This window comes from Hypanus sabinus, chromosome 7 (assembly GCF_030144855.1).
Source record: "Hypanus sabinus isolate sHypSab1 chromosome 7, sHypSab1.hap1, whole genome shotgun sequence".
Taxonomy (NCBI): Eukaryota; Metazoa; Chordata; class Chondrichthyes; order Myliobatiformes; family Dasyatidae; genus Hypanus; species Hypanus sabinus.
Window position 1 is genome coordinate 176,405,496 of NC_082712.1, and position 25,909 is coordinate 176,431,404.

General features: G+C 43.2%; 2 protein-coding genes across 7 annotated transcripts in view; one reads left to right on the forward strand and one right to left on the reverse strand.

The window, feature by feature from the left end:
- The window catches only part of LOC132397421 (endoplasmic reticulum-Golgi intermediate compartment protein 2-like), a 49,329-nt gene extending 27,063 nt beyond the window's left edge, over positions 1-22,266 (forward strand). The window contains exons 8-13 of one of the 3 annotated variants that reach the window (XM_059976185.1): positions 2,967-3,022; positions 4,614-4,712; positions 9,242-9,339; positions 11,364-11,526; positions 21,056-21,131; positions 22,132-22,266. In XM_059976185.1, the coding sequence (XP_059832168.1) occupies positions 2,967-3,022; positions 4,614-4,712; positions 9,242-9,339; positions 11,364-11,526; positions 21,056-21,131; positions 22,132-22,141 (502 nt within the window). In that variant the 3' untranslated portion in view covers positions 22,142-22,266. Of the gene's footprint in view, positions 1-2,966; positions 3,023-4,613; positions 4,713-9,241; positions 9,340-11,363; positions 11,527-20,945; positions 20,991-21,055; positions 21,132-22,131 lie in introns of all 3 variants that reach the window. The other 2 variants (XM_059976186.1, XM_059976184.1) reach the window with 2 other exon arrangements.
- far1 (fatty acyl CoA reductase 1) overlaps positions 22,178-25,909 on the reverse strand; it is a 130,520-nt gene continuing 126,788 nt past the window's right edge. For all 4 annotated transcript variants that reach the window (XM_059976182.1, XM_059976181.1, XM_059976180.1 and 1 more), the window contains exon 12: positions 22,178-25,595. In XM_059976182.1, the coding sequence (XP_059832165.1) occupies positions 25,433-25,595 (163 nt within the window). In that variant the 3' untranslated portion in view covers positions 22,178-25,432. The remainder of the gene's footprint in view (positions 25,596-25,909) is intronic.

Here is a 25,909-nt window from a genome sequence, read left to right on the forward strand (position 1 = left end):
GGTGTATATGGGGAGGATGTTTCCTCTGGTGGGGGTATCCAGAACTAGAGGGCACAGCCTCAAAACTGAGGGGTGGCCTTTTAGAGCAGAGGATTTTTTTAGCCAGAGAGTAGTGAATCTGTGGAATGCTCTGCCACAGACTGCAGTGGAAGCCAAGTCCGTGGATATATTTAAAACAGAAGTTGATAGTTTCCTGATTGATCAGGGCATCAAAGTATATGACGAGAAGGCAGGTGTATGGAGTTCAGTGGGATCTAGAATCAGCCATGGTGGAAAGGCAGAGCAGACTTAATGGGCTGAATGGCCTAATTCTGCTCTTTGTCTTATGGTTTTATGATCTTATGACCAAGATTCAGAAAGTCATTGAGCACCACAACACAGAAACAAGCCTTTCGGCACATCTAGTCAATTCCAAACAATGATTCTGCCTAGTCCCCTTGACCTGCACCCAGACCATAAGGCTTCCATAGCTCTCCCATTAATGTAGCTATCTGAATTTCTCTGAAATATTGAAATTGAACTGGCATTCACCAAAATTTATGCCAAAGTACCTTGATGTCACCATATACAGCCCTGAGATTCATTTTTGTGGGCATTCACACTAAATAGAAAGACATCAATGAAAAAATGCACACAAGAAAGACAAACAAGCGACAATGTGCAAAAGACAATAAGATGTACAAATAAGAAAAGAACATAATAACAACAACAATAATAATAATAATAATAAACACTACTGAAGAATAGTTTACCAATGGAAGACCATGACCCTTCATGGAAGACATCCACACAATGTTGATGAGGAAGCATCGAATGTCTGGCCAGAATTGGAGACCTCTTCCCAGGAAACAGAAGAGTTCCTTGTGGTAATACAGGATTAAAGAAATGATCAAAAATACATAATAAAAGACCAACAAATTCAACACAATAAACACAGAAAATGCCAAGAGGAACCAGCAACATTCCAACACATTACAGGATCCCATAGCAGTTTAACTCAATCTGATTACTTACACAGGCACAATTGAGGGGAAAACATCATTCACCAATGTATTGATTTCAAATACAAACTCATAAAAGAAACCATGCCTTACTATCAATACAAGCTTGATCCAGCTTTAGAGTCAGGTTCACACAAATTATTACAACCGATCTGTCTGGGTATAATATTATAGGATAAACCAGCAAGAACAACTTGCTTAATAGATATAGCCATTCATATAAAACCATAAGTTACAGGAGCAGAATTAGGCCATTTGGCCCATCAAGTCTGATCTGCCATTTCATCATGGCTGATCCAATTTTCCTCTCAGCCCCAATCTTCTGCCTTCTTCCCATATCCCTCCATGCCCTGACCAGTTAAGAATCTATCAAACTCTGTCTTAAATACTCACAAAGACTTAGCCTCCACAGCTGCCTATGGCAAAGAATGTCACAGATTCACCACTCTCCACCTAAAGAAATTCCTCCTCATCTGCATTCTAAATGGAAGGCCCCCCTATTCTGAGGCTGTGTCCTTTGATCTTAGACTCTCCCACCATAGGAAATATCCGCTCTATCAAGGCCTTTTACCATTCAATAGGTTTCAATTAGGCCACCCCTTATTCTTCTGAATTCTAGTGAATACAGGCCCAGAGCCATCAAACGCTCATCGTATGACAAGCCATTCAATCCTGGAATCATTTTTGTGAACCTCCTTTGAACCCTCTCCAGTTTCAGCACATCCTTTCTAAGATAAGGGGCCCAAACCTGCTCATAATACTCCAAGTAAGGTGCTTTATAAAGTCTCAACATTACATCTTTGCTTTTATATTCTAGTCCTCTTGAAATGAATGCTAACATCACATTTGCTTTCCTCACCACAGATTCAACCTGCAAATTAACCTTTAGGAAATCCTGGGCAAGGACTCCCAAATCCCTTTGCGCCTCAGGTTATTGTATTTTCTCTATTTAGAAAATAGTCAACCTTTTTGTTCCTTCTGTCAAAGTGCATGATCATACACTTCCCAACACTGTATTCAATCTGCCACTTCATCCATTCTCCTAATCTAAGTCCTCTGGCTACAGAGGCTACTCTCTACTTCCACAAAACTACCTATCTTCATATCATCTGCAAATGTTACAAAAAAGCCATCAATTCCATCATCCAAATCATTGACATATAATGTAAAAAGAATCGGTCCCAACACAGACCCCTGGGGAACACCACTAGTCACCGTCAGCCAACCAGAACAGGCCTCCCTTTATTCCCACTCTTTGCCTCCTACCAATCAGCCACTGCTTTATCCATGCTAGAATCTTTCCTATAATACCATGTCTATAATCAGACCATATGTTGAAGTTAAGGGGAAAGAGATTTGGAAAATATTTTTACTCAGGGAGAGGTGGAATTCAGGAGCAGCGTTGAGGAGCAAGTGGAGGCAGGTATCACAATATTTAAGCAGATTTTACACATACATTTTGAAACTCTGGCACAGAATGCCACAAACTAACTGGGATTACTGTAGATAGACACTTGATAGCTGGCATGAGAATTGTGAGCCGATTAGCTTGTGTTCCATGTTCTATGACTACCTTCACACTCTCTCAATGTCCTGACATTTCCCGATTGTCTTCTAAAGGCGATGCCTCAGAAAAGTGGCATCCGTCATTAAGGACCCCTGTCACCCAGGGATGCCCTCTTCTCATTGCTGTCTTCGAGGAGGAGGTACAGGAGCCTGAAGACACACACCCAACATGTCAGAAACAGCTTCTTCCCCTCCACCATCAGATTTCTGAATGGTCAATGAACCCATGAACACTACTTCTTTTTCATTTTTTGCTCACTTCTTGCACTAATTTAATTTTAATATATTTCTTATTGTAATTGATGGTATCTTTAAGTATTGCAATGTACTGCTGTTACAAAACAACAAATTTCATGATATATGCCAGAGATATTAAACCAAATCCTGATTATTTTCCAGGTCACATCAGCTACCTGTGGGCCACGCACACGTGCTCTTAGTGAAGAATCCTGAAGGTACTTTGGTACAATTCGTAACCTATTTCTCCTCTCAACATGCAGCTTGAGTTATAGTTAGAGCAAGAAGAACCCATGGCCATTATTGACCTGTATAAGGCTCTGGTCACCTTGGAAACCTTAGCAAGATCCAAACTGGAAATCAGTGAAGCCTTTAATTTTACGCTATGAATTATGATTAACATCTCCTGCAGGGAAAAATCCAATTATTCACCTTAGAGTCTTGGCTAGACAGCACAAAAGCAGTCCCTTCAGCCCATCTAATCCATGCCAAACTAATCTACTGCCTACTCAGGTGCAGTTGGACTGAATACATCAAAGTTCAATGTTCAAAATAAACTTATTATCAAAGTGCATACAGTGTACGTCATCTTAAACTACCCTGAGCTTCATTTACAGGAAAACAAAGAAATACAATGGAATAAAAAAGAAACTACACACAGAAAGACTAACAAATGACCAATATGCAAAAGAAGATCATCTGTGCAAAAAAAACTATTTTGGACCCGAAGAGTCTCCCCAAGGAAATAAGATGATTATGCACAACATTCCTACAGAATGGCTACAAGGTGAAGGAAATCGACTGGGCCCTTAAAAGGGCCGACAGAAAAACCAGGAAACCTAACAACAAGGAGGAACCTGTCACTACTGCCTGGTTTCTGGAAGGATCGCCAGGATCCTGAAGAAATACCGGAATAATCCCATCCACAAACTCATAAGGAAGCTTAAATCGCAGCTTATGGAGGTCAAAGGTGACCTGGGACTCGGGTCAGCTGGCGTTTACAGGATTCCCTGTGAATGCAGAGCAGCGTATGTCGGCCAGATGCGACACACGGTGGAAATCCGCACCAAGGAGCACAGGGGTGTCTGTTTGTGATACCCAGAGAAATCGGCGGTAGCAGAACACTGCATTCGCAATGGCCAAAGGGTTGACTTTGACGGCATAAAACTACTGTGCCACGCCAATGGCTTTTGGGACCACCTAGTAAAGAAAGCCATTAAAATAAAATTAGAGAGAAAATATTTTAACAAAGACAAAGGTCTTTGATTCAATTATAAACAAGGTGGAAGAACGGAAACCTGATAGGATGAGAACTAACCAATCAGGAGGGATGGACAACAGGGGTATAAGCTATATATATATATATATATATATATATATATATATGGTATATATATAAGTAATAAACATACCCCAACCTTGGAAACATTTTAGAGCCTCGATGTACGTATGTTGTCAGTGTTTCAAGTTACAACACTGTTACAAATTGTAACAATAAACACAGAATGGAAGTTAGTAACTCATTGTTAATAAACCCCTGGCCCGCTGAACGCTGGGATAATCTAGTCAAAACATTTTATATTCACCATTGTGCCTGTCAGTTGTATTGTCTGCCTGACATACTTACTAGTGTTGTGAGTTGTGGTTTGTGTTTGTTTGATGTGCATATTACAAAAAAAACATTTAAAGTGCCACGTAGTTTCCAGGCCATGGAAACATTTCCTGCTCAGAGCAATGGCTGATCCATGCAGCTGTGAAAATAATAGAGGGAACATTGGCCTTAACACTCCATAACTTCTTCCTTTGCAGTGTACAACTTTTCCCATCGGATCGACCACTTCTCCTTCGGAATGCCAAGCCCTGGATTGGTCCACCCACTAGATGGCAGTGAGAAGATAACAGACTCAAGTGAGTGATTTTAGACAGACATTCCTGTCACACAACTTTAAAACACATTTCTTTTGATACTCAGTGAGTTACAGTCTTGTTCTGCGTTTGTTTTTGATCAGGATATTTTGGGAACAGATTTCTCTCAATGGTTGTAGATAAATGAGAGATCAATGTTTAAAAGATCTTTTAAAGATTAAAAGATTAGTTTTATTTGTCACATGTATACTGAGACATAACAGTGAAATGAAAAAGGATCTAGTCCTTTCCCAGTGTATATGACAAATATTTATAAATACCACTGGACTAGACATGCCCAGACCATCATCCCTGATGAAGATGGCGGAGTTTGTCATTGAAATGTCAATTATAATCACTTCTTGTACCCGGCATGAAGCCTGAAGAGTTTATTCACCACACAGTGAAATGCATAGTTTGCATCAAATCAAATCAGTGAGCATTATGCTGGGGGCAGCCCACAAATGTCAGCACACATAAGTTTGCGATGAAGGGATTTCGATCAGGTCCACTCTGAGTAGAAAAAGGAGTGTTGGATCATGGAAACGTATTTGTGCTGCCAATGACAAGGGTAGGACGAGTAATGAGGTTCTGCATAGGGATTTCAGGGGAATTAAGTGCTCAGTTAAAGGGCAGGACCTCCATGTTTGTGATCTCAGGATTGCTACACATGCCACGCACTGGTGAGCCCAGAACCAGGAAGATAATACAGTTTAAACTGTGGCTAAAGAGTTGTTGTAGGAGGGAAGGCATAAGATTTTTGGATCATTGGACTTTCTTCCAGGGAAGGTAGGAGTTGTACAGAAGAGACAGTTTGCACCTGAACTGGATGGGGACTAATATCCTGGTGAGAAGGTGGGGTTTAAACTAGAGTTGCAGGGGAATGGGAACCAGAGTGCCAGAACAGTTAGTGAAGAGGTTTTAGAATCAAAAGGTTGGACATGGTTCTAGTGTCCTGAGTGGCCTATATTTTAATGCAGGAAGTACCACAGGAAGCGGATGAGCTCAGGGCCTGGATCAACACCTGGAATTATGATACTGTAGCCATTAGCGAGACTTGGTTGCAGGAAAGGCAGGACTGGCAGCTCAATATTCCAGGATTCCGTTGTTTTCGATGTGACAAAGGAGGAGGGGTGTATCTCAAAAAGCTTCCAACAACCAAGTCCAGCTCCTGTCCTTCATGCCTTTCTTAAATACTAAGCCCAACAGAACCGTTTCGACTGACAGGAGAAGGGACCAATGGGTTACTGGTGCCTTAAAACTAGTTCCTTTGGGCAGATGGGGCTTATCAGCCATGGTTGGCAGCTCGCCTAGCAGAAGGAAAACTCTGATCTCAAACCTCTGCTGCCCTGTGGCTATACCCACTCACAGAGAAGGTTTCATGAGTAAACCCCAAGGAAAAGTCTGGAGCTGGAGTCCTAAGGCAGCCACCATTGAACTCAACGCTGACTGGCAACTCCTGTGACACCGCTGGTGCCAAGTTGTATCAGTCTCTGCTGAGTTTTTTTGGATTCATCAGCTGGGTGGAGAGAGAAGCCTGCTGCATGGGCAACAGCTTGTTCTCCACATTGTACTGCCCTGACTTGTGTATCACAATATCCAAGGGTGACCCTGACCAACAAGAGACTGATGTTTATGGGTGGAACTATGAGACTCCAAAGAAGAGTCGCAGTGACCAATGGACCTACCAATGTGCATGTCTTTGGGATGTGACAGGAAACCAGAGGATCCTGGGAAATACCAAGCAGATCACGGGGAGAATGTGCAAACTCCACACAGACCAGAGCCCGATGTAAGGATCGAACCCAGGGTCTGAAGCTGTGAAGCAGCAGGACTACCCACTCCACCAGTCACTAGCTCTTGGGATGGTTAGCGGATTTAAGCGCCATGCCAGATTAAAAGATTAAGGTATAGAGGCCGAGGATGAAGGACGAACCAGTGTTCATCTCACTACTCCACGAGGATTCACTTGCCTCAGCGCTGACTCACTTTTGGGGACTCTGGGGTTTGTGTTCTCTGAGCTCTTTGTTCACTACTTATTGTTTGCACAATTTGTTCTTTCTTTGGATGTCATATGTTTGACAGTCTTTGCTGAGTGGGGGTTTATAGTGGATTCTGTTGTTTCTTTGTTTGTGACTGCCTGCAAGATGACAAATCTCAAGGGATGCTATATGGATATATTTTGAAAATAAATGTATTATACTTTGAATTTTTAATATTTTTCGTGGAGGTCGTGGTGACTGCCAATATTTTCTCTGCAAAATCAAGCATTCTGCTTTCGAACAGGTAGCCAGCTGCTGCAAAGAGCTTTGGGATATTTTGAGGATGTAATAATGCTGATTGATGAATCTTCATTTTCTCCCATCTGCACTTTGACCTGAACAGTGACACACAGGATGTAATATTGATCAGATGGAACCAGACACTTGTTTAAATCCAGTGTGACAGATGGGGAATATGAATTCATTACATACATAAATAAGTAATCTTTCCTTTCATTCTGATTAAATACATTTGGAATAAAGAGTTTGAATCTATAATAGATTTTGGGACTACTGGATGTATGTAAAAGCCCAAATGGACCACGAATATAAAATAAAACTGAAAACGTTGTTAACACTCAACAAGCAGCCAATGTGTAAAAGAATACTGTGTATATATTAAAAAAAAATGAGAGCACGAGTTTTAAAGAGTCCTTGAAAATGAGTCCATAGGTTGTGGGATCAGCTCAGTGTTGTGGTGAATGCTGGTTCAGGAGCCTGATGGTTGAAGTCCTGAACCTGGCTGCGAGGTCCCTAAGGCTCCTGTACCTCCTGCCTGATGGTAGTAGCAAGCAGACAGCATGGCCTGGGTGATGAGGGTCCTTGATGGTGGATGCTGCTTTCTTGGGGCATGTAGATTTACTCAATGCTGGGGATGTCTTTACCCATGATGGACTGGGATCTGTTTGTAGCCTTTTCCGTTCCTGGGCATTGGTGTTCCCAGACCAGGCCATGATGCAACCAGGGATACTCTCCACTGTGCATCACTAGAAGTTTGTCAAAGTTTTTGGAGACATATGCTTCACTCTTTCACCAGATTATCTGATACAAGGCAAGGCCAAGGACCTCTGAGGTTAAGTGTTTCCTCTCCACAGATGCTTCCTGAGCTGCCGAACGTTTCTGCTTTATTTCAGATTTCCAGCGGCTGCAGTGACACTGGTTCCATCCCGAACACTGGTGCTTTCTCTGTCGTGTCTCCCTGTGCATTTCCTTGGAGTACTCAACTTTGAAATGATAACCTAATCAAAGATCCCCTCCCACTCTGGACATTTTCTCTTCTCCCCCCTCCCAATTGGCATGTCCCCATCAACCCGTAGGCACACAGTAGAAAACTTCCATCTTGAATGCATCAACTGCTCTGCGTGTGACCTCCAAGAAACCACAGACAGTTGTGGATGCAGCTCAGCACATCACACGAACGAACCTCTCCTCCATGGACTCGGGCTACATTTCAAACTAGAGGTAGATAGAGCTCTTAAAGGTAGTGGAGTCAAGGGACACGTGGCGAAGGCAGGAACGGGGTACTGATTATGGATGATCAGCCATGATCACAGTGAAAGGCGGTGCTGGCTCGAAGGGCCAAATGGCCTATTCCTGCACCTATTGTCTATTCTCACTGCCTCAGGAAAGCAGTCAACATAAACAAAGACCCCATCCGCCCTGGACATTCTCTCTCCTTCCCTCCTCCCATTGGGCAGAAGATTCAAACATCTGAAGGCACGTCCCACCAGGCTCAAGGATAGGCTGTTATTAGATTCTTTAACGGTCCCCTAGCGCAATAATAAAGGCCTCCGACCCCCCCCCCCCCCCCCCCAAGTCTGCCTCATTATGACCTTGCACCATATTGTCTGGCTACGCTCCACTTCCTTTGTAGCTGTTACACTTTATTCTACATACTGTTACTGTTTTCCCTCAAATGTTGTAACAAACTGATCTATACGCATGGCATGCCAAACAATTCTTTATGTCCCCCCACAGTACCTTGGTGTGCGTGACAACAATCAACCAATTTATCAATTAGAGATGGTCAATAAACGTTGGCCACCCTCTGCCACATCACCTGAATTAATTTAAAATCATGTTGCAGAGTTGCCTGTTACAGAAGTGGATACACCAAGGGGTGAAAGGCAGTCAGAGAGCGTGGACATTTCCAGCTGTAAGCATGCTGGAGTCCACATGGGTTGGGGGCTGCTCTCCAGTGTCGGCTCGGTGAAAGAACGTGCTAGACCAGGGCACCGTCAATCTACAGGCCATAACACTGAGCCTGCAGATAGATTTTTATGTGATTGTATGTTTTTTGCTGTCATAATTATACATGCTGTGTGCTGTTGGTAATGTATTTTGCACATTGGCCTGGGGCGGGGGGGGGGATACCATTTTGTTTGGCTAGTTCCATGCATGGTTGAACAATTATTGAATTTGAACCGTTTCATTTTATGCGTGCTATTTTTAATGTCTGGAAGTACACCCACTTCTCATGTCTGTTCACAGAACTGCACATGTTCCGCTATTTCCTGATCGTTGTGCCAACTGAAGTAAACACCTACAGGTTCTCCACAAGCACCTACCAATACTCGGTCTCGGAGCAGGTGAGTGAACATACTGGTGGTTCTGGGAATCCTGCATCTTCGGCGCGATGGAAACTTCACTCACTCAACATTTACACTCCCCTCAATTGCTGGAGAATGGTGTTTGTGGTCAGGTGTATGGTTCCTTAAGGTTGTCATAGCTGTGGGAGGTAGTGAGGATAAGTTCTCACTACCAATAAATGCTCCCAATGATGTGCATCTCAGATAGCCTCCAGCAATCAAGGCCAGCTCCTGGCCTTCACGAGAGGCTTAGATACTAAATCCAGTGGAACCATTTCTACTGACAGGAAAAGGGGCAAAGGTGGCTTACTAAAACCAGTGGCTTTGGGAAGATGGAATTCATTAGCCATGGTTGGCAGTTCATCTTGGAGAAGGAAAACTCTGATCTTAAACCTCCACTGCCTTGCAGCTACACCCACTCATGGAGAAGGCTTTGGGGGTAAACCCAGAGCTGGAGTCCCTAAGGCAGTCCAATGTTGTGTTCAAAACTGACTGGAGACTCCTGTGATAATGCTAGTGCCAAACTGTATCAGTCTCTGCCGTTCCTTTAGATTCATCAGATGCATGGAGAGGGGACCCTACTACAAGGGCAATGGCTTGGTCTCCATATCGAACCGACCTGGCTTGCTTATCCCATAGACAGCAGGACGCAACATCCATTGCTCCCCCCTCCAGCTATCGGAGGGTCACTCACGGTCACGTGTAATGTGAGAAGCAGTGCATTTGCAGCTAACCTCAAGAGGCAGACGTAGTCATAGAACTCTACAACACAGAAACATGCCCTTTGGCTCACTTAGTCCAGCCAAGCTATTAATTTGCCTAGTTCCATCAACCTGCACTCAGACCATAGCCCTCCATACCCCTCTCATCAGAAGTTAGCCAAACTTCTCCAAAATGTTAAAATTGTTCCCATATCCATCACTTCCACTACCAGCTCATTACACACTCTCACCACTTCCCCCTCAGATTCCACTTAAATATTTCACCTTTCAGCTTTAACCTATGACCTCTAGTTCTAGTCTCACCCCAGCTGAGTGGAAAAAGTCTGCTTGCATTTACCTTATCTACACCCCTCATAATTTAGTAAACCGCTATCAAATCTCCCCATTCGCCTACGCCGTAGGGAATGATGTTCTGCCCAGCCTGGTGGAGGGACGGGACAGCTGGGCTGAACAAGCAGCCGTGTTAGCTCTTCAGTGTTCTGTCCGTGCTGCTGCTCTGGGCATTTAGTTAGTCACAACATCATGGGCTGAAGGGCCTGTGCCCATGTCCTGCGTACCAAAGTTCAAATTTCTTATCAAAGTGCACATACGTATGTCACCATAGAACCCTGAGATTCATTCTATTGCAGGCAATCACAAAGAAACACCATGGAATCAATGAAAAAACAACCAATGTGCACAAGGCAAACTGCAAATAGAAAAAGGGAAAAAAATATATAAATAAACAAGCAATATATATCGGGAACATGAGATGAAGAGTCCTTGAAAGCGAGTCTATAGGTTGTGGGGACAGTCCAGTGATGGGGCAAGTGAAGTTGAATAAAGTTGTCCCCCCTTCTGGTTCAGGAGCCTGATGGTTGAGGGATAATAACTGGTCGTGAACTTGGAGGTGCTAAAGTAAATGAATATGAAATACAACTGGTTTTGGAGTCAAGAGAACTTTAGAGTGATTCAGCATAGAAGGAGCCCATCTCATCCTTGACTGGCTTGGCCCATGTGCAACTCTGAGGTTCAAAGTAAATGTATGATCAAAGTACATATATCTCACCATATACAACCCTGAGATTCATTTTCTTGTGGGCCTTCACAGTAAATACAAAGAAACAAAATAATAATTTTAATAAAAATAAGCAATAAATGGAGACCTTGAGAGTGAGTTCATAGGTTGTGGAAACAGTTCAGTGATGGAACAAGTGAAGTTGAGTGAAGTTATCCCTTTGGTTCAGGATCGAGTCACCTGTACGATGTTATTTGCCCAAATGGTCAGAATTATCATGCCATCACTGTTTCGCATCATTGCAGGAGAAGATTTTGGCAGGGATGGGAAGGAAGGACGACGTGCCAGGCATCGTGGTGAAATACGATATCAGCTGCCTTAAGATCTTGATCTCGGAGGAAGGAATGTCCACTTACCAGCTTCTCATCCGCCTCTGTGGTGTAGCTGGGGGAATATTTTCCACTGCAGGTAGGGATTGACAACAGGCACGCACCTTCCTGTGTCTGTCAGCTACGGGATGCTTGCTTCTATTCAGAAGATAATTAGGGCACCAGTTAGTGCAATGCTTGGGGGTTCCGGAGTTTAAAGTTCATTTCTGATGCCATCTCTAAGGAGTTTGTACATTCTCTCCATGAATGGATAGGTTTCCTCCAGGTGCTCCAGTTTTCTCCCACAGTCCAAAGACGTACCGGTTAGTAGGTTAATTGGTCATTGTAAATTATCCCATGATTAGGCAAGGGTTAAACTGGTAGATTGCTGGGCAGAGCAGATTGATGGGCTGGAAGGGACCATTATACATCATATCTCTTCAGTGATTTGATCAAAGCTCGACTGTGCAAGCACATGGACATCAGCCAGTGAGAACAGTGAGAAGAGCTTAAAAGGAGACCATAGGGACTTATTAGAAAAAGTCAGCATGGATTTGTGTGTGGTAGGCCATGTTTAACCAATCTACTAGAGTTTTTTGAGGAAGTTACCAGGAAGGTGGATGAAGGGACAGCAGTAGATGTTGTCTACATGGACTTCAGTAAGGCCTTTGACAAGGTCCAGCATGAGAGGTTAGTTAGGAAGATTCAGTCGCTAGGTATACATGGTGAGGTAGTAAATTGGATTAGACATTGGCTCAATGGGACAAGCCAGAGAGTGGTAGTGGAGGATTGCTACTCTGAGTGGAGGCCTGTGACTAGTGGTGTGCCACAGGGATCAGTGCTGGGTCCATTGTTATTTGTCATCTATATCAATGATCTATATGATAATTAGGCAAATTGGATCAGCAAATTTGCTGATGATACAAAGATTGGAGGTGTAGTGGATAGTCAGGAAGGTTTTCAAAGCTTGCAGAGGGATTTGGACCAGCTGGAAAAATCGGCTGAAAAATGGCAGATAGAGTTTAATGCAGACAAGTGTGAGGTATTGCACTTTGGAAGGACAAACCAAGGTAGAACTTACAAGGTAAATGGTTGGACACTGAGGAGTGCAGTAGAACAGAGGGATCTGGGAGTACAGATACATAATTCCCTAAAAGTGGCATCACAAGTAGATGGGGTCGTAAAGAGAGCTTTTGGTACATTGGCATTTATAAATCAAAGTATTGAGTATCAGAGTTGGAATGTAATGGTGAGGTTGTATAAGGCATAGGTGAGGCCGAATTTGGAGTATTGTGTGCGGTTTTGGTCACCTAATTACAGGAAGGATATTAAGAAAGTTGAAAGAGTGCAGAGAAGGTTTACAAGGATGTTGCCGGGACTTGAGAAACTGAGTTACAGAGAAAGGTTGAATAGGGTAGGACTTTATTCCCTGGAGCGTAGGAGAATGAGGGGTGATTTGATAGAGGTATATAAAATTATGATGGGTATAGATAGAGTGAATGCAAGCAGGCTTTTTCCATTGAGGCTAGGGGAGAAAAAAAACCAGAGGTCATGGGTCAAGGGTGAAGGGGGAAAAGTTTAAAGGTAACATTAAGGGGGGCTTCACGCAGAGTGGTGGGAGTGTGGAATGAAGTGGTGAATACGGGCTCACTTTTGACATTTAAGAAAAACTTGGACAGGTATATGGATGAGAGGGATATGGCCCAGGTGCAGGTCAGTGGGACTAGGCAGAAAAATGATTCGGCACAGCCGAATGTTTCTGTGCTGTAGTGTTCTATGGTTCTAGGGAGACAGCTTTACAGAGCGGGCACTGGAGTAGAGGGAGACAAAGTAGGAAGGCTTTGACTCAACAAGGCTTTGGTGTTAACAGGTTGAGGCGAGGTAGGTTGCCTGTGTAGAATACAGACAAGAAGAATGTGTGTGAGGCCAGTGTTCTGTGCTCAGCGTCAGATGTGGGAAGTCCAGGAGACTCCCAGCCTCCTGGATGGTCACATCTGTGCCAGGTGCGTCGAGCTGCAGCTCCTTAGGGATCGTGTTAGGAAACTGGAGACGCAGCTTGATGACCTTTGTCAGGTCAGGAAAAGTGAGGAGGTGATGGGAGCTATAGGCAGGTGGTGACAAATGTGTAACTGTCAGGAGAGGGAAGGGCAGGAGTCAGAGGCTAGAGAGCACCCCTGTGGCTGTATCCCTTGACAATAAATGCCCCTGTTTGAGTACTGTTGGGCAGAACAGCCTACCTGGGGGAAGCAATAGTGGCCACACCTCTGGCACAGAATCTGGTCCTGTGGCTCAGAAGGGTAGGGAAAGGAAGAGGAAGGCAGTAGTGATAAGGGACTATAGTTCAGGGGTCAGACAGGCGATTCTGTGGATGCAGGAAAGAAGCGCGGATGGTATTTGCCTCCTAGGTGCTAGGGTCCGGGATATTTCTAATCGCGTCCATGCTATCCTGAAGTGGGAGGTAGAACAGCCAGAGGTCGTGGTACATATTGGTACCAATGACATAGGCAGGAAAAAGGAGGAGGTCCTGAAAGCAGACTATAGGGAGTTAGGAAGGAAGTTGAGAAGCAGGACCATAAAGGTAGTCATCTTGGGATTACTGCCTGGGCCATGTGACAGTATAGGAATAGAGTGAGGTGGAGGATAAATGCGTGGCTGAGGGATTGGAGCAGGGAGAAGAGATTCAGATTTCTGGATCATTGGGACCTCTTTTGGGGCAGGAGTGACCCGTATAAAAAGGACAGGTTGCACTTGAATCCCAGGGGGACCAATATCCTGGCAGAGAGGTTTGCTAAGGTTATTGGGGGAGTTTAGACTAGCATTTCTGTGGGGTGGGAACAATACTTGAAGAGACAGAGGAAGAGGTGGTAGGCTCACAAATAGAGAAAGCTTGGAGACAGTGCGAGAGGGAGGATAGGCAGGTGATAGAGAAGGGATGCACTCAGACCAATGGTTTGAGATGTGTCTATTTTAATACGAGGAGTATTATGAACAAAGTGGAGCGTGGATCAGTACTTGGAGCTATGATGTTGTGGCCATTACAGAGACTTGGATGGCTCAGGGGCAGGAATGAATACTTCAAGTGCCAGGCTTTAGCTGTTTCAGAAAGGCCAGGGAGGAAGGCAAAAGAGGTGGGGGGTGTGGCAATATTGATCAGAGATTGTATCACGGCTGTAGAAAAGGTTGAAGACATGGAGGGATTGTCTACGGAGTCTCTATGGGTGGAAGTTAGGAAAAGGAAGGTGTCAATAACTCTACTGGGTGTTTTTTTTTATATATAGGCCACCCAATAGAAACGGGGACATCGAGGAGCGAATGGGGAGACAGATTCTGGAAAGGTGTAATAATAACAGGGTTGTTATGGTGTGAGATTTTAATTTCCCAAATATCGATTGGCATGGCCCTAGACTGAGGGGTTTAGATGGGGTGGAGTTTGTTAGGTGTGTTCAGGAAGGTTTCTTGACACAGTATGTAGATAAGCCTACAAGAGGAGAGGCTGCACTTGATCTGGTATTAGGAATCAGGTGTCAGATCTCTCAGTGGGAGAGCATTTTGGAGATAGTGATCATAATTCTATCTCCTTTACAACAGCATTGGAGAGGGATAGGAACAGACAAGTTAGAAAAGCATTTAATTGGAGTAAGGGGAAATGTGAGGCTATCAGGCAGGAACTTGGAAGCATAAATTGGGAACAGATGTTCTCAAGGAAATGTATGGAAGAAATGTGCCAAATGTTCAGGGGATATTTGCATAGAGTTCTGCACAGGTATGGTCCAATGAGACAGGGAAAGGATGATAGAGTACAGGAAATGTGGTGTACAAAGGCTGTTGTAAATCTAGTCAAGAAGAAAAGAAGAGCTCATGAAAGGTTAAAAAAAAATCAGGCAATGATAGAGATCTAGATTATAAGGCTAGCAGGAAGGAGCTTAAGAAAGAAATTAGGGGAGCCATGAGAAGGCCTTGGTGGACAGGATTAAGGAAAACCCCAAGGCATTCTACAAGTATGTGAAGAGCAAAAGGATAAGATTGAAGAGAATAGGACCAATCAAGTGTGACAATGGGAAAGTGTGAAAGGAGATAGCAGAAGTACTTAATGAATACTTTGCTTCAGTATTCACTACGGAAAAGGATCTTGGTGATTGTAGGGATGACTTACAGTGGAATGAAAAGCCTGAGCATTAAGAAAGGATGTGCTGGAGCTTTTGGAAAGCATTAAGTTGGATAAGTCACTGGGTCCAGACGAGATGTACCCCAGGCTAATGTGGGAGGCAAGGGAGGAGATTGCTCAGCCTCTGGGGATGATCTTTGCAACATCAAAGGGGACGGGAGAGGTTCTGGAGGATTGGAGGGTTGTGGAGGTTCTTCCCATATTCAAGAAAGGGAGTAGAGATAGCCCAGGAAATTATAGGCTAGTGAGTCTTACTTCAGTGGTTGGTGAGTTGATGGAGAAGATCCTGAGAGGCAAGATATAAGAACATTTGGAGAGGCACAATATGATTAGGAATAGTCAGAATGGCTTTATGAAAGGCAGGTTGTGCTTTACCAGCTTGATTGAATATTTTGAGGATGTGACTAAACGCATTGATGAAGGTAGAGTAGTAGATGTAGTGTATATGGATTTCAGCAAGACATTTAATAGGGTACCCCATGCAAGGCTTATTGAGAAAGTGAGGAGGTATGGGATCTAACGTAACATTGCTTTGTTGATACAGAACTGACTTGCCCACAGAAGGCAAAGGTTGTAGGAGGGTCATATTCTGCATGGAGGTTGGTGACCAGTGGTGTACCTCATGGATCTGTTCTGGGACCCTTACTCTTTGTAATTTTTATAAATGACCTGGATGAGAAAGTGGAGGGATGTGTTAGTATATTTGCTGATGACACAGGTTGGGACTGTTTTATGGATAGTGTGGAGGTCTGTCAGAGGTTACAGCAGAACATTGATAGGATGCAAAACTGGGCTGCTAAGTGGCAAATAGAATTCAACTCACATAAGTGTGAGATGGTTCATTTTGGTAGGTGAAATATGATGGCAGAATATAGTATTAATGGTAAGTCTCTTGGTAATGTGGAGGATCAGAGGGATCTTGGGGTCCGAGTCCACAGGACACTCAAAGCTGCTACGCAGGTTGACTCTGTGGTTAAGAAGGCATACGGTGCATTGGCCTTCATCAATCATGGGATTGAGTTTAGGAGCCAAGAGGTAATCTTGGAGCTAGATAGGACCCTGGTCAGACCCCACTTGGAGTACTGTGCTCAGTTCTGGTCACCTCCCTACAGGGAGGATGTGGAAACTGTAGAAAGGGTGCAGAGATTTACAAGGATGCTGCCTGGATTGGAGAACATGCCTTATGAGAATAGGTTGAGTGAACTCAGCCTTTTCTCCTTGGAGTGACAGAGGATGAGAGGTGACCTGATAGGGGTGTTTAAGATGAGAGGCATTGATCGTGTGGATAGTCAGAGGCTTTTTCCCGGGGCTGAAACGGCTAGCACGAGAGGGCACAGTTTTAAGGTGCTTGGAAGCAGGTACAGAGAAGTCAGGGGCAAGTTTTTTTTTCTTACGCAGAGAATGGTGAGTGTGTGGAACGGGCTGCCGCTGACTCTGGTGGAGGTGAATATGATAGGGGCTTTTAAGAGACTCCTGGACAGGTACATGGAGCTCAGAAAAATGGAGGGCTATATGTAACCCTAGTTAATTTCTAAGGTAAGGACATGTTTGGCAGAGCTTTGTGGGCCAAAGGGCCTGTATTGTGCTATAGGTTTTCTATGTTCTGTTTCTGTATCTCAGAATAAAATATATTGTCTGGAGATTTGAGGGCAGAATCCAAAAGGGCATATCTGAGGGACACGACCTCAGATACAACCAGTGAGGATGTAATCCTGGAGTTATAAAACTCTGATTCCAGTCCCAGCAACATCCTTGTGAATCAATGTTATGCCCTTCGGTGTTGTGAATGCACAGACACAATCTTCAAGATTAGAGCAACAACTTGTCTTAGTTGCCAATAATTGTGGCTGCTAAAAGAAAACAAGGATTTGTGGGATCTTGAAATTCGTAATACTTTCTGGTCATTTATACCAAGTTCAACTGAATTCAGAGTCATACAGCATGGAAATAAGCCCTTAGGCCCAACTCCTCTGCTGACCAAAGCATCCATTCAAGTTAATCCCATTTGGCTGCATTTGGTCCATAACCCTCTGAACTTTTCCTATCTATGTAGATGAGAAAATGTCTTTTAAGTCTTGATAATGTACAGTATCTGCCTCTACTACTTCCTCTGGCACCTCATTCCCATATACCCACCACCCTCTGTGTGAAAAGATTTCCCCTCTCACCTGAAACCTGTGCCCTCCAGTTTTTGTCACCTCCACCCTAGGGAAAGGTCTGAGGCCATTTACTTGCCTATGTCCCTTACAAGTTTATAAACCTCTATACGGTTACCTCAGAGCCTTCTACACTCCAGGAAAACAGCATTACCAGTCTCTCTTTATAACTCAAGTCCTCCAGTCCCGACAATGTCCTTGTGAATTGTATTATAATTTTTTAGTACATTTTATTTATTGGTTATTATTTAACGATAGTGTGAGACAGGCCCTTGTAGCCCTTTAAGCTGCTCTGCCCAGAAACGTAATCATGATTTAACCCTAGCCTAATCACGGGACAATTTACAATGAACAATTAACCTACTAACTGGAGTGTGGGAGGAAACCAGAGCACCTAGGGAAACCAACACGGTCACAGAAAGAAAGTGCAAACTCTTTACAGAAAGCGCTGGGAATTGCGCTCCATACTCCAATACCCTGAGTTTGTAATAGCACGGTGCTAACCGTGGCCACACTCCGATTACCCCCCCCCCCCCGAGTTGTAATAGCACGGTGCTAACTGCCACACTATCTATTACACTGCACTGCTGCTGCAAAATAACAATAAACTTGACAGTGATACTTCTGTGTGAAAGTTGTCCCTCTGGCCCATTTTAAGTCTTTCTCCTCCTACATAGCTTTAGATTTCTCTACGCTGGCAAAGGCTGTTTACCATCCACCTTTGTCTATACAGGTGTCCCCTGCTTTACAAATGTTCACTTTATGTCTCTTTGCTTTTTCAAAAGACCTACATTAGTAACCTGATTTTGCATTACAAAGAGGATTTTCACTTTTACTAAAATTTTCCCCATATAAATTAATGGTTCTTCGCTTTATACCATTTTTGGCCTGAAAGGTTTTGCAGGAACACTCTACCTTTGTAAAGCGGGGGATACCCGTATCCCTTGTGATTTTACATACCTTAATGAAGCTCATTCCTCACCCATGCTCTCCTGATAACTTGAGCCTTTCTGTCACCACACCATGCTCTTGAATCTTTCCTGCACCCTTTCCAGCCAATTGACATTCATTTTAAGAGGACTAGAATATAAAAGCAAAGATGTAATGCTGAGGTAAATAAGGCACCAGTGGGGCCTCACATTGAGTATTGTGAGCAGTTTTGGGGCACTTATTAAAGAAAGGATGTGCTAATATTGGGTAGGATTCAAAGGAGGTTCACAAGAATGATTCCGGAATTGAAAGTCATCATATGAGCAGCGACTGAAGGCTCCGGGTCTGTACTCGATGGAATTTCAAAGAATGAGGGGAGGGGAGATCTCATTGAAACCTTTTGAAAGTTTAAAGGCATAGACGTGCAGAGGTCGTTTCCTATAGTGCGGGAGTTTAGGGAACAGAGGGCAGTGTCCAAATAGAGGGGCATCCATTTAGAACAGATGAGGAGGGTTTTCTTAAGCCAGAGGGTGGTGAATCTGTGGAATTTGTTGCCACAGGCAGCCAGATCATGGGGTACATTTAAGATTGATGTTAAGGAGGTTGATTTTTAATTATTCAGGGCATGAAAGGTTTATGGGGAGAAGGCTGGAGAGTGGGGTTGAGAGAGAAATGGATCAGCCATGATAAAATGGCCCAATTCTACTCCTAAGTCTTATGGACATCCTTCCTGTAGCTGGATGACCACAACACACAACATTCATGTACTTGGTAATAAAACATCCCAGAACCAGTACTTGCAGTTCCTTCCGCTGAAGGCAAGTGTGACAAACTATTCTTTAAAGTTGATTTAATTATATCATTTGTGCCACATTTCTAAGCATGCAACTCCCCGGGTCTTGCAGTCACCAGTGTTTTAGGAAACAAAGCAGCAGCCGTGGCTGGAGGAGGCAGTGTAGAGGTTGGGCCAGAACTGGGCTGTGGAATATAGAACAGTGCAGGTCCTTTGGAGTTTCAGTTTGAGACCTTCCATCAGGGCTGGAAAGGAAAGGGACAAAATGCAGAATAACATGGGGGTGGGTGAAGGGCAGGAGTACAAGCTGACGGGTGAGAACAGGTGAAAGGGTAGGTATGCGAGTGGGGGAGGTGGGATGAAGTGAGAAGCTGGGAGGTAATAGGTGGAAAAGGTAAAGGGCTGGAGAAGGAGGAATCTGATAGGACATGGGAGAGGGAAAACAAAGGGAGGTGTTGGGATGTGAGAAAAGCAGTGAGAGGGCAACTAGAATGGGGAGTGTTTGCTCAGTGGAAGAACAAGTCAAGGACTGCATGTATTCTGCTATCATTACCATGTGTGTTTTGCACCCTTGCCCCGGAAGAATGCTGTTGCATTTGGCTATATTCAAGTACAGTTGAATGATCATTAAACTTGAACTTGAAATAAAGAATGGGAGGGGGGAGTAATTATCAGAAGCTGTTGAAATTGCACTTTGGAAGGACAAACCAAGGTAGAACATACAAAGTAAATGGTAGGATACTGAGGAGTGCAGTAGAACAGAGGGATCTGGGAATACAGATACATAATTCCCTAAAAGTAGCATCACAGGTAAATAGGGTAGTAAAGAGAGCTTTTGGTACACTGGCCTTTATAAATCAAAGTATTGAGAATGTTATGGTGAGGTTGTATAAGACATTGATGAGACTGAATTTGGAGTATTGTGAACAGTTTTTGTCACCTAATTTCAGGAAGGATATTAATAAGGTTGAAAGAGTGCAGAGGTTTAAAAGGATGTTGCTGGGACTTGAGAAACTGAGCTACAGAGAAAGGTTGAATAGATTAGGACTTTATTCCCTGGAGCGTAGAAGATTGAGGGGAGATTTTATAGAGGTGTATAAAATTATAATGGTATAGATAGAGTGAATGCAAGCAGGCTTTTCCCACTGAGGCTAGGGGAGAAAAAACTAGAGGTCATGGGTTAAGGGCGAAGGGGGAAAAGTTTAAAGGAACATTGTGGGGGGGGGGGCTTCTTCACACAGAGTGGTGGGAGGTGTGGAATGAGCTGCCAGATGAAGTGGTAAATGTGGGCTCACTTTTAAAATTGAAGAAAAACTTGGACAGGTACATGGATGAGAGGTGTATGGAGGGATATGGTCCAGGTGTAGGTCAGTGGAACTAGGCAGAAAAATGGTTCAGCACAGCCAAGGAGGGCCAAAAGGCCTGTTTCTGTGCCATAATGTTCTATGGTTCTAAATCGATGTTCATGCCATCAGGTTGGAGGCTATCCTAACAGAATATGAGATGCTCTCTAACCCGAGGTTGGTATCATCATTGCATCATAATTTTGATTAGCTCCTGAAAACTTTCGCGTTCGTCCCTCTAGGGCTTCTACACAGAATTTGTGCATTTATTATTAAGCTTCTTTGCTGCCAGTGTAAATCCAGACAACAGTCACAAAGGTAAGTAAAAGATTACTTCCAATTTCTGCTACCACTCCTGGCAGCACGTTCCACAATCCCACCATTCTCTAGAAAAAAAAACTTACCTCTGACATCCCCATAAACTTTCTTCCAATCACCTTAAAATTATGCTGTTGTGTATTAGCCACTTCCGTCCTGGGAAAAAGTCTCCGGCTGTCCTTTCAAACTATACCTCTAATCATCTTGCACAGCTCTCATCAAGTTACTTCTCATATGGGTTTGGGTTAGTTTAGCAAGTTGTGGTTCCTTAAGAATGTCACAGCTAAGGGATGGAGTATGGATAAGCTCCCACAATCTAGTAAATGCTCCCAATGGCATGTGTCTCAAACTGCCTTTGACAACCAAGTCCAGCTCTTGGCCACATGAAGCTACTCATGAAGCTACTAAGCTACTAAGCCCAGCAGAACTATTTCTACTGACAGGAGAAGCGGCCAAGGCAGGTTAGTGGCACCTTAAAACTTGTCACTTTGGGCGGATATGTCTCGTCAGTCTTGGTCGGCAGCTCTTCTGGAAGGAAAACTCTGATCTCAAACCTCCGCTGCCTTGTGGCTATATCCGCTCATGGGGAAGGTTTTGGGAGTAAGCCCCAGGGATAAGTCCAGAGATGGAGTCCTTAAAGCAGTCTAATGTTGAGTTCAATACTAAGTGGCAACTCCTATGACACCACTGGTGCCAAATTGTATTGTCCTTAGTCATTTCTTTAGATTCATGAGCTGCGTAGATAGAGGAAGCCTGTTACATGGGCAACAGCTTGCATTCTGTATCATACTGCCCTGGCTTGCTGTTCACATAGACAGCTAGGACACAACATCCATGGTCAACCCCGAGAAATGGACGTGACATTAGTAAGTTGTAGGCATGCTACAGTATGTTGGTGCCGGAAGCATGATGACACTCGTGTGCACATCCTCAGACCATGTTGGTCATTGATGAAATGACACATTTCAAAAATGTTAACACTCATTTCTTTTCTCCATAGACACAAATGAAATTACTTCAGCCAAAGAACACCGACACTATAACCATGATCTTTCAGTTGTTGTATTTGAAAATACAAATTGGGGAAATAATTTTGAATGGTCTGCAAGAGGAGCTGGTTAAATGAACAGGCTATTGTTATTGATTCTCAAAGGCACCCGTTTAATATTTCATTCACAAATTACTGTTGTACTGCTAACTGTGACATTGATGCTTGTCCATTTTTCATACAAACAGTGTAAAACTATGAATGCTGCCATTGCAGTGTAGCGTTTAACATTGCTTTCAGGATGAAAAAAAGTTTTGCTATAAGTGCACAGAAAATTTTCTTAAATTAATTTCCTACACAGAGAACCCTAATTTAACCTCAGCTGATAGCAATAAATATATACCTTTCAATTACAAACATCTATTGTCTTTCGTAGAAACATTGACCAAAAACCATCACTGCTTAAGGCAGCCAGCCATACCGTGCACATTAATAAACTATTTTTACAACAGATTTTTAAGTGCATGCCAAAATCCAGTGCCATTTACACCCTGGTTCCCTTCAACCACCACCCATACCTGTCAAAGGCAGCACAAGGACAGGGCCAAGCAAAGCAGACTTCTGGAAATATCTGCTATTTGCAAAAAGGCCAAAGTCAGTAACTCCAAGTAAACATTTGGAAAGGGTTCTCACCATCTACAAAATGCCCTCGGTTTGACTGTATAAAGCAAGGCTTGAATTACAGTTGTCAACACAATTCCCTACACCATAAGAGATAGGGGTTGTGGCCATCCAGTTTAGAGATATAGGCAGTGAAAGTGAAGGGGTAGGAAAGGGTGAGAAATGGAGAAACACACCAGACCTTGTGCTGTAGAATGCCGTGTGTGTGTCAGGAAACTAAATGGTTTAAACCAATGCATCAAGCAGGGTGTGGTCAACAACACTGAGCTGACGTTAACTCACCTGTCAAACTTGTGACCACAGATGTCTCATGTTTGATCAACAGTGGAGACATTTTGTGGGAGGAGTGCATGGGAGGAGTTTGCCAGGGGAGTAAAAGGGGGGGTGAGATGTTGTGGGGGTTAGATACTTCATGCCATGAAATGAAAGGAGTCCAAGTAATGAGAAAGAACAATCTAGTGAATTAAAGGTAGGTGACATTGGATATACAGCTTAATTTAACTACTTGGGTTTCACCTTAACTTTCCTGAATTGCAACAATTCATCTGATTTCATTTATATAAAGATTAATGCTTCACTCTGGCATCACAGCCAAATCTTTGTAACTCAAATAGTTAGTACATAGTTTTTCATACCATCATTTTTTCATCCATATACAGAAAGGTTTGACATTGACAATTTAGTCCAGCCAGTTAAGACCGACTAGAACCCATCACTAACATCTGCAAACTCAGCAATGATCGAAACATGAGATTTTACTGGTCATCAGGCCAGAAAAACTCCACCATGGACGGTCCCTAACCCAGCTGTGAAAGAGGAGTGTTGGGCATGAGGCTAGATAGCATCCCGTAAAAACACAGCGCTACACAAATGCCAACAGAAGCTCCAAAGACCTCATCTGTGGGAGAGGAAGGATCTTTGCCTAGAAGACATATGAAGTCATGTGGTGAAAGCTGAAGCCACAGGGCTGATCAATCTTCTATCGGCCCAGGACAAAGGACTCTGGTGAGTGCTGTTGGCGGCCTATGTCTCTGTTGGGTGATGGGCTTAAAAGGAGGCCACAAAAGAATGAGGGATATTCACAGCTCAGGTTCCAGGGGAACTCTGTAACAATATAACTTATGCATTTCAACCTTACAATAAAGACACTGGCTATCTCAGCTACAAATGGAAGAGCTCAGCTGACATTCTTGAATTCGTTAAAACTCTTCAGCATAACTTTATAATAAAATCAGGCACATTCTCCTATTAGAAGCATCTTTCCCCTACCCACATCAAGGTCAAATACAACTATTTTCCTTTTTTTTTGCAAAATCCAACCATTTCTGCAGAGAGCATAGTGCATTAATTTCCCGATACCGCTTAACCTTTCAGGCACAATAGATAACTTGCATCTTTTGTACAAAACCCACACCTTAATTTAGGAGTTGCCTGGCTGAGAGGAGGGAGTGAAACTGCTCTGAAAAATGCACGGCATATATTGCCAAACAGCTTCATCAGATTTTACTTTTAACCTCCTTCCTGCTCTCTCAGTCAGATTATCTTTTCCTTTGCAAGCAGACATTCAGTTAAAGCTCCATAATTTTTATTTTATATAGAGATACAGCGCAGAACAGGTTCTTCTGGCTCAACCAGCCACAGCACCCAGCAAAACCACCTATTTAAGCCTGGTCTAATCGCAGGACAATTTACAATTTACCCTACGTCTTTGTAGGAAACTCACATGGCCAAAGTACAGATAGCGCTGGAACTGAACTCCGACACTTTGATCTGTAACAGTGTCGTGCTGACCACACTCTACCGTGGCACCCATTGAGTTTAGGTTTTACACTCTTATACTGTCTTGTTTTAGTTAAGGATGGGATTAGAATATTCTGCAATAGATATGAAAAGAAACGCTTCCTCTAATACTTTTGGTCAAATGCATCCCAAGCTGATTGCAGTGTCCAGCCAAGAACCAGCCCTCATTTAATATTCAGCGATTAACTACCGATTGGTGCTTTGTGTTTAGTTCAGCTAAAGCAGTTAGCACTGCTACTGCACGATTACTGACAGGGCAGACAAGAAGCAGTTTAGGGGGACGCTCAGCTTCACAGCTAATGCCATGAGAAGACGCAGAAGGCAGGAAACTCCAGCTTCACGGTTGATGAGACCTGTTTCTGTTTAATTTTTACACCTCTGAAGTTCAAACTGAATGTCATATGCAGTGACCAGAAGGTAAAACAATAAAAAGCATGCATTATGAGCAGATTAGTATTTATGGAGAGACCGCACTTGCAACAGGACATGTTTCATGAACTCTGAAGTAGCAGACATGACCTACAGAAATTTCAATACAATAATTCAATGGAAAAAATTAAACTTGTTTTCCCCATATCATTCTTCCTTCAGTGTTAAAGCTCATTTTAAACCCTGAAATAGTTTTTCCACTGTATTTCAGTGCATTTCTGTACTTAGAATGGTGCTAGATAGCTGTCCTAAATTATAATAAAGTAGCCTTAACAATTTACATACATGACAAAATAGAACTGGGTACAGCTTTTTTTTTTAGTACAAACATTAACACAAGAATTTATCAATGTCCAGTACAGCTATCCATAAATGCATAGATGACTGAGTACTTGTGGGTTTTTCAGTATCGCATGGTACTTGATGCCCGGAAGTACGACAGGAACTTGTAGCATAGGCTGACCACAAAGTACCAGATATTCCGCGCCATCTGTGATCTTGCGATGAAGACCCTCCAGATCAGGACAACCAGGATTGTGTTGAATGTATAGCGAATATTTCTTAACCTACAAATCAAAGAAAACAGCCTCTTAGCCTTCCAAATATCAATTTATAGAAAAACAACAAAGAATCAAAGGTGTACTTGGTAAGTGGGAGGTCTTCAATAGTGAAATTTTGACAAGAGTTGTATGTGTCTGTCAGAATAAAAGGTAAATATAACAGGTTTAGGGAACCTTAGCTTTCAAGAGATAATGAGGCCCTGTCTAAGAGACAAAAGATCTGCATAACAGGTATAGGCAGGTTGGAACAGATGTGGTATTTTAAGGAGTACAAAAAATACAAGAGAACATTTAAGAAAGAAACCAGGAGGGCTAAAAGG